Genomic DNA, 9,217 nt, shown 5'->3' on the forward strand with positions numbered 1-9,217 from the left:
TTGGCCTTTGCTTCTTGTGTCTTCCTTACAGAATGCCAAATAGGTGCTGCTGGCTCTTACAGTCACTTGTGCCCAGGCTGCTTGGGCACTGCAGGCCATCCATCTGGCCCCATTTCCCACTCCTTTATAAGCTAGCTGGCCCTTACGCTGAACAATCTTACCCTGGCTCTTGTCCCTTTTCCCTAGAATGATACTAAGACAGAAGGTAGGGACTGTAACAAATAAGATAATCTAGGAGATATTTCTAGTTGTAATAAAGGATACTCTGGCTGACTAAAATAAAATAGGATGCTGGTGTGTCAATTGTAATCACTAGATACTCTGGCTGACTAGTTGTAATAGAGATATACTAGGGGAATACTTGAGGGTGTCTATCAATTCCCTACATGAATAATTGATTAATATTTTTCCTACCCTCCTCCCTCAAATACCACCTGTTTTCCACCCTTTCCCTTCCCCCCTGTCTTAGTCAGCTACCTTCTAAGTAACTCTGGGAACTACGAGATTTCAGAGAAATACTCTTTACTCTTCTCAAGTAAGGGGGTTTATAGGAAAAACAGGACAAGGATGGAAGATGAGGTGAGAGGGATAGGGTTGTCCCTAGTCTATAAGGAGGGTTAGGAGGATTTTGGGAAATGTCAGTCCTGTCACAGCTATGACACAAGTCTGTCAAGGAGATATGAAAGACAATTGATTTTCTTTTGTCTTCTAATTAGCCCAGTATAAAATGATCAATCACCAACATCAGCCACACCAAAGCCCCAGCCTAGGTCAGAAAAAAGCCAGTCTCCCCCTTGGTCAGAAGCCAAGGAAGTCTCTCAGTTCATCTCCTGGCCAGGCTCCAACTGACTTTCCTGGGAACATTCTATTTGGAATGTTCACCTTGGTTGACAGATGATGTCCCCAGCTTTCTGTCTTGCATGCATGAAATTCTCCCTTCATGCCTCTTCCATAGGAACTAAAAAAAGAAAAAGGCTTAAAAGCATAGAAACTCATCTGGTATAGTTGAAAAAAAAAAAGCTTTGAACATACAAAAATATTTTTAAAATCCTTGTAAATTCTTAGAAGACACCGCTTGGTGTATGGGAAAGAATTCTACTTGGGTCTGCCGTAGAACCATAAGCAAGTTATTCTTTCAGGTCTTTTCCTGCTAAACACCCAGGGAGAATATTGTGTTCAGTTCTGGGCTCCGTGGGGTAGAGAACATCGATCAATCAAGAAGGATCTCAAAGAAGACGATCAAAATATCCAGGATCTTTTCTAGAACTCCCCTATCATCGTGGAGTCCAGCCAAGAATGTTCCTGCCCTTCTCTTTGGTCGAGAGCCTAGAAGGAATGCTTTCCGTCTAGATTTCATAGAGGGAAGTCAATTTGTCCAATATCAGTCCTCAGCCCCATGACAGGTGAATGTTGCAACAAGAGCCGCATAAACAAAAAGAATGTAATTTGGAGATGGAGAAACAAATAGGGAAAAGTTAGTTTAGCGCCTGTGACAGAACAGAAGAAAACCCCACGTCTTCACTCAAGTGGAGTCCTGCTTCCATTCTCAAGAAAAAGTCTTAATTCATCCAATACTAATTCTAAGCTGGGCAACGAGGTGGCCCCATGAATAGAGTGCAGGGCTTGGAGTCAAGAAGACTCCTTCCCGAGTTCCAATCTGGCCTCAGATGCTCGCTGTGCACTCCTAAGCAAGATACTTTAGCCCTGTTGGCCTGTTTTCTCCTCTTTAAAGGGAGCTAGAGAAGGAAACGGCAAACTACTCCCAGTATTTTTGCCAAGAAAACTCCCCCAAAAATGGGATCATGAAGAATCACACACAGGTCTAAAATGGCTCAACAATAGTGGGAGGGAAGGATTCTAATTTCTAAGGAAATGGGACAAAAATGACCTTGGTAACCACGTCCATTTGTCCCAATTTGCTTAGAGCTGAGATGAGGGGGCAGAGGCATTTAATCTCAAAATTAGATTTCTCACATCTAGGGCTAGAGCCTGTGATATTTTTTCTCACAAAGATGAAATGAATTATTCAGAAACTTTGATGTATCATTTGATCTTTGGCTATTTTTTTATCCATTCAAGAACAAAAACTTAAAATAATGAATGGTGATAATCAGGCAAGTCTTAAGAATGATGTTAGTTAGTATAACTTAACAGCATGGGTCGTGTATGCTTTCAGCTCATTCAGCAGGCACTTATGAACATCTTCCTTTCCTCTTGACTCCAGGCTAGAAATGCAAAAAAAGAAAAATGAAACTGTGCCCTCAGAGTGCTTGTAACCTAAGAAGGAAATGGAATTTATACGCAAAAAAAGTTGAGAATCCTTGCTTTGAATTCATTTTTAGATGATATAGGAAAAAACCCCATTACTCACATCCTGTGATCATCCTGTAGATTTTATATTAAGAATGGCAAGAATCTTTCTTGTATAAGATTTTTTTATGGAGAGGGAACAGGGAAATTCCACTAAAATTCTTTCTGCCCATGTAGGGTAACCCTTAATTAAATTAAATTAAAAATGTTTTTATTTTAAATTATTTATTTGTTATTTATATGTAATTTTTATTTATATATTTATATTTATTATATTGTATATAATATGCATATTATATATAAAATTAAAAATTAAAAAAAAATTAAAAATCCACAAGAATTGCCTAGGGTTAAGTGACTTGTCCATTATATAAGGAGTATATGTGTAATCATCTGAACACAATTATAAAACATCATACAAGATAGAACAAAACAACTGGAGAAATTGTCATCATTCATGAGTAGATCAAGTCAATACAATAAAATGGTAATCCTACCCAAATTAATTGACCTATTCAGTGCCATATCAGTCAAACTACATAAATTTTTTAAATAAAATTAGAGGAAATAATAAATTTCATTTAGAAGAACAAAAGGTTAAGAATGTCAAGAGAATCAAGAAAGAAAATGTGAAGGATTTCAAACTATATTACAAAAAAGTCATCCAAACCATCAAATACTAAGAAATAGAGGGTGGCTCAATGGAATAGATTAGGTACACAAAGCACAGTAGTACATGAGTTTAGTAATCTAGAGTTTACTCCTACCAGGTCTGTATCCCAAAGAGATTTTTTTTTTTTAAGGGAAAAGGATCTATTTGTACAAAAATATTTATAGCAGCTCTTTTTGTTGTGACAAAGAATTGGAAATTGAGGAGATTCTCATCACTGGAAGAATGACTGAACACTGAAGTTGTGATATATAACTGTGATGGCACACTGTTGTGCTTTCAGAAATGACAAGCAGTACGATTTCAGAAAAACCAGGGAAGATATCTATGAACTGATGCAGAGAAGTGAACAAAACCAGGAGAACATCGTATATAGTAACAACAATATTGTAAGACTGATCAACTGTGAATGACTTGACTATTCTCAACAATTCAATAATCCAAGACAATTCCAAAAGACCCATGACAAAAATGCTATCCACCTTCAGAGAGAGAATTGAGAATTGATGAAGTTTGAGTACAGATTGAAGTATAATATTTTTTTTAATTTTCTTCCTCTTTTTTTGGAACATAGCTAATTTTTTACATGATTTCACATATATAATTGGTATCACATTTATTTCTTGTCCTCTCAGTGAGTGGGGGAAGAATGAGCAGAAGGGAGAGAATTCAGAACTCAACATTTTTTTAAAAAAGGAATGTAAAAAATAAATAAACTCTACTTAAAAAAAAAAAAAGGAATATGTCTTAGAGACATCGGTTGAACCCAAATCTTCTTAAGAAGGAAGCCAGCTTTATCTACTGTGCCAAGAAGTTTCCTTTTTACATGAACTTTTGACAATGCTGGTTTCTGTGCTTATTTTCATTTCCTAGAATCAATGCTCTATTTGTTCTCAGAGCTTTTTTTTTTCCCAATTAAGATGAATAAAAATGCATTGTATAAAATTTTCACAGAGCTTAACATTTTCTGCCCATCTAATTTTCACTTTCTAATTACACTCATTTCCTGTGTTTCCTTAATATGCTTTCATTGAATATCTAAAACAAAGAATAGAACTAAATCAATTGGATAAGAGATTTCTGGAGGGTTTAAATATACTTTTTTTAAAGATGAAAACCTGCTCACTATTTAAGAATATCTGTTCTCTCTCTAAACTAACACAACAAATTTGGCTTTACAAAGAAGATTAATATTCTTGAGTTTAAAATGGACCATGAAATTATTGATGAAAACTTTATTTTTTAAAAAGTATTTATACTTTTATATTATATACAGTAATATAAGGCAATAATTTTTAGGTTATTCAGCTGAGTCAGATCATGTGTGAAGAGTGGGAACATGGAAATAGTGAATAATAGAGACAGAGCTGCCCTCAAGACCAAAATTGGATCAGGTTTGTTTGGGACAAATTCAAAACCTGTCTTGGATTCTAATCCTACGTCCAATATATATTGACTCTGTGATTCTGGGCAAGTTGTCATCTCTGTACCTCAATTGCCACATCTGTAAAATGAGATAGTTGGGCTCTAGGCTCTATGACTTCTGAGGTCATAAATTTATGATCTTGTTCACTAGGTGGCTCAGTCAATAAGAGCACTGGACCTGGAGTCAGGCAGACCTGACTCAGATATTTACCCAGAGCAAGTCACTTAACCACTGTCTACCTCAGTTTCCTTCTCTGTAAAATGAGGATAACAACAGCACCTTCCTCCCAGGATTGTTGTGAGGACAAAATGAGATGATTGTGAACCTTAAAGTATTATATAAATGTTAGTTAGCATTATAATAAAAATTGTTCTTTTTATTATCATCAACAGCAAAATTCCAGGTCTCCTATTTTTGTAGGACAGTTTGCCTCTAGTATCTAATTTAGGAAGTATGCACCACAAGAGGACCTAGTCCAGCCGAATAGCATGAATTCAGCAACCAAGAATGGATTGCCCTATGGAGCTAGTATAATAATAATCATGGGTGAGATTTGGATAACACTTTAGTTTTTGCAGTGTTTTACATATATTCTTTGTTGTCCTTATCTCTGACACAAATCTAGTATAGTAGGGAGTAAAACTCCCCCCCCCCCAATTAAAAAAAATGTTTTTTTAAACCCTTACCATTCTGCCTTGGAGTCAATACTGTGTATTGGTTCCAAGGCAGAAGAGTGGTAAAGGCTAGGCAATGGGGGTCAAGTGACTTGCCCAGGGTCACACAGCTGGGAACTGTCCGAGGTCAGATTTGAACCCAGGACCTCCCATCTCTAGGCCTAACTCTCAATCCTCCTCCCCTCCCATACTAATTTTATCAAGAATCTTGTTGCATTTAAATGACCATCAAACACTGTGGCACAATCGAATGTAATGGATTTCTCCATTAGTGGCAATGCAGTGATCCAGGACAATTCTGAGGGACTTTTGAGAAAGATGCTATCCACATCCAGAGAAAGAACTGTGGGAGCAGAAACACAGAAGAAAAACACCTGCCTGATCACATGGTTCGATGGGGATATGATTCAGGATGTAGACTGGTGCAAACATCAATAATATGGAAATAGGTCTTGAACAGTGACACATGTAAAACCCAGTGGAACTGCTCATTGTCTACGGGAGGGAGGAGAAGGAAAGAATATGAATGATGCAACTGTGGGAAAATATTCTAAATTAATTAATTAAATACAATTTTTCAAAATAAATGTCCATCAAATAGCTTTTGAGGGTTCAGTTGGTCAGCCAGGGAGGCAAAATGCACCATCATCCATAGATCTCTCCTTACTCCCTGGCCCTGCCTTGTTCTGGCAATGAGGTTTGAACACAAGTAAATGAGCCAGAAGATGGTATTTTGAAATAATCTTTCCATTATTAATTATTTATTAATTCCCATTGTTAATTAATTATTGCTAAATTAAATTACATGCTTTCGTGGGAGATTGACCGTTGGAACACATTCCCAAGTTCCTGTGTGGCTAATAAGTAAGCCAATGACTACGGTGGCCTGAAGTGGATGGTTTTTTCACAGGAAGGAAAGAGAAAAACAGTGGGCGCGCGCCTGAAGATCATTGCTTTATTTCGGTAGCTGGAAGGATGGACAATGCTTATCGACATTCCCGACAAACTCAATTGAAGCAGAACACTTTCTCAATGGGCTATTCTTCTGCCGAATGCAATCTGCAGTTCACACTTACTCCTCCGCATTTCCTCCCTTAAACAAGTGAATAAATAAATGTGTGACCTTCCACCAAGAGCCCGACTTTGCTCAGAAGTGAATTTCCTGGCTGAAATGAGCCTCCACAACCACGAGAGCTGGCCAGGGTCTCCTTGACTTCAGCGAGCTCTGAGCCTCAGCCGGAATACCTACCAGGGTAGGCATGACTTTAGTGAGAGCGGGAGAAGCTCTACTTTCCAGACGGTCTCCTCTAAGACCGTGAAAGACATTAAAGAGCTGGGCACAGCCACTGAATGGAGTCTGCTGGGGAGTGAGCTAACTCGGCCGAACCCCTTTTCCGGTTCATTAGTGTCCGTTGGGGCGTGGCAGCTCTGTGGGGGCAGTAGCGGGGGCTTTGCGCTACCGTGAAAAAACGGCTCATAGTACCGGCTTCGTCAGGAGAAAGATTTTTCCGTGACTGAGTCGGCCGCGGCGGAAGACCATGCTGGGAGCACCACTTTAAGTGTCCAAGTGCGTCCGGCAGGATTCATTTCAGCCCAACGAAGGAAGGAACACATTAGCCTGTCACACACACACACACATCCCTGGGCTAGTGAGAATAGTGCCTTTGGGGGTAGCTCCTTAATACCCACTAACCTGAGCGGCATGGCTGGTCAGGCTTCGAGAAGAGGCTAAACCTCCCCAGAGTCGGCGTGACCTTGTTCAGTTTGTAGAATCTGGAATGGGAAGAACCCTTAGAAACCAGTGAGAGCACTTGATTCATTTTATAGCTCAATCTAAAAATCAGATGGAGGAGCCTTGCGCACAACAAGCAGCAGGACCAGAGTTCAAATCCAGGACTCTTTGTACTGTGCCGCTCCAGAACCTGAACCAGATCCTCCATGGACTGTTGATTGGAAGGACAAAGAACACGGAGAAGGAGAAGGCAGATAAATTGTCATCTGCTTGGGAGGGATGAATGGAAACTCTGACAATACCTTCGTTTCTTTTTTTAACAGCATATTTTAAAAATTATATGCTTAGTAACCACCTCTACCACCAAGAACCATGGAGCTAAGCATGCATAAAAGATGCAATGATGTGTGCGTGCTAACTCAAAGCTCCTCTGCCCGGGAGTTCCCCTCGGGTTTGTTTCACGTGCATGCTTGTTTTCTCTTGATTGCGTGGCTCTGGCTTTTAAAATGTAAGCATAGTGGGGAGTTTCTCTTTTCATCTCTTCACATATCTCCCCGAATTTCTTCCCATCTCCAGCATTTAATAGCTTAGTTTCACTGAAGCAAGCCCCAGGCTGGCAAGCTGAGAAGTGAGGGCTTGATTTATTCCAACAAAAGCATCTCTAGGGAGAATCCAGTTGAGCTGTCCTGAGGACTTACCAAGCCCCCGCCCGGTAGATTCCAGGCATTGTTCGCCCGGCTAGCGGGACTGGGCTGGGCTAAATAAATGCACCCCGACGGGGCTCTCTCTCCGAACACATTTCCAGATTCTGGGCTCAGAGAGTGCAGCATCCCAAGGGGAGGAGGAGTGATGCCCAGCGAGGTTCAGGCCCTTTTCCGGTGAGCTGGGGTAGAGAGCGGTCCCGCCCACCAGGAGGAAGGCTCCCTGTGGGACATTGCGTTTTCTTGGGAGTAAGAAGAGCCCTCGTTTCCCAGGGGTTTCTTTATGCAGAAGGAATTCGGACAAGTTCGAATCGAGAGTGGACCGGAGTTGGTCCGACGTGAAGCCAGTCACTAGGCGTTTATTAGCGCTTGACGCTTAGTCCATTCAGGCACCGTGTTAAGGGCTGAGGCTGGCAGGACAAAAGCCAGCCTCTGCCCCTAGTCTCCTGAAGGAACCGACCTGCAATCCGCCGCGTACAAGCGGGCCAGAGAGAAGGGGAGCTGCTGCTCAAGGGTCCTCTCCGGCGGGCGGAGGTAGAGGAGGAGGGGCAGGGGGAGCGGCTGCCTGCGCCTCCTCAGCCTCCTCCTCCTTGGCCATCCGGAGCCGCCTGGCTTTCCTGGGGTCTGGCTCGGGCGTTTCCTCAGCCCAGCGGCCCACGCGCCGCACCCCCTTGGCCACCTTGGGGGCATTCCTGCAGGGGTTGTGGTCGTAGATGACCAGCTTGAGGCCTGCCAGGTGGAGCAGGCTGGGGAAGTGGGAGATGTTGTTGCGATCCACGTCGATCACCTCGAGAAAGGGCATGTGGAGGAGCACGGCCGGGAAATCGCTCAGCAGGTTGCCCGACAGCCAGATGGTCCTAAGCTCCTGCAAGCGGCTCAGCTGCCTGGGGAGGAGGCGGAGGGCGTTGGAGCCCGCGTGCAGGGTCTTGAGGAGGCTCAGCTCGCAGACCACGTCGGGCAGCTGGGTGAGAGAGTTGTTCTCCAGCCACAGGGTGCGGAGGTTCTGCAGCCAGCTGAGCTCGGGGGGCAGGTCGCGCAGCTTGTTGTTGCCCAGGTAGAGGATGCAGAGCTGCCTCAGGGTGCACACGACGCGGGGCAGAGCCTTGAAGTTGTTGAAGTCCAGGGCCAGGATCTGCAGGTTCTGCAGCTGCTCCAGCTCCGGGGGCAGGCTGCTCAGGTTGTTGTCGCTCAGGTAGAGCTTGACCAGCTCCCGGAAAGAGCACACGCGTAAGGGGAACCGGCGCAGCTGGCTGCTGCTCAGGTCCACCATCTTGTCCAAGGGCATCTCCTGGAGCTCTCCGAGCAGGTAGTTCTGGCAGCCGCTGGTGGGGACCAAGGCGATGAGGGCCCGGATGGTGTTGCCCATCGTGAGGCCGGGGGCATGGCGAGCAGCCGCCGCCCACAGAAGCAGGGCTAGGGAGCGCTGCACTGCTGTCTCCTTCGCTCCCATTATAACCTGCTGTGGATGTGGTAACAGCCATTCATCTCGAGAGCCGCCCAATGTTCCTGATAGTGGAATGAGTGTCGGGTGACGACGGAGAGTACAGCCAGAAGAGCACTTGGAAGACCAGCTCCGCCTCGTCCAGAGTTTGTCTCCAAGTAGCTCTTTATCTCCACTTTCTAAACCCGGCCTTGGCCAAAGATAAGGGCGAGAAGATTTGGGACAACCACGGGGATGGTCAGGGCAGACTCCCTGGAGGAAAC

At 43.4% G+C, this 9,217-nt stretch overlaps 1 protein-coding gene across 1 annotated transcript; it reads right to left on the reverse strand.

The window, feature by feature from the left end:
* Positions 1–5,811: 5,811 nt before the first annotated feature.
* LRRC10 (leucine rich repeat containing 10) lies at positions 5,812–8,979 on the reverse strand. The gene has a single exon (XM_007503026.3). The coding sequence runs from the start codon at positions 8,961–8,963 to the stop codon at positions 8,022–8,024; it is 942 nt and encodes a 313-aa protein (XP_007503088.1). The 5' UTR covers positions 8,964–8,979; the 3' UTR covers positions 5,812–8,021.
* Positions 8,980–9,217: the final 238 nt, after the last annotated feature.

This window comes from Monodelphis domestica, chromosome 5 (assembly GCF_027887165.1).
Source record: "Monodelphis domestica isolate mMonDom1 chromosome 5, mMonDom1.pri, whole genome shotgun sequence".
Taxonomy (NCBI): Eukaryota; Metazoa; Chordata; class Mammalia; order Didelphimorphia; family Didelphidae; genus Monodelphis; species Monodelphis domestica.

What these genes read in the sequence shown, in the direction of transcription:
- LRRC10 (XM_007503026.3), bottom strand. Translation starts at nt 8,963, where the DNA reads ATGGGAGCGAAGGAGACAGCAGTGCAGCGCTCCCTAGCCCTGCTTCTG.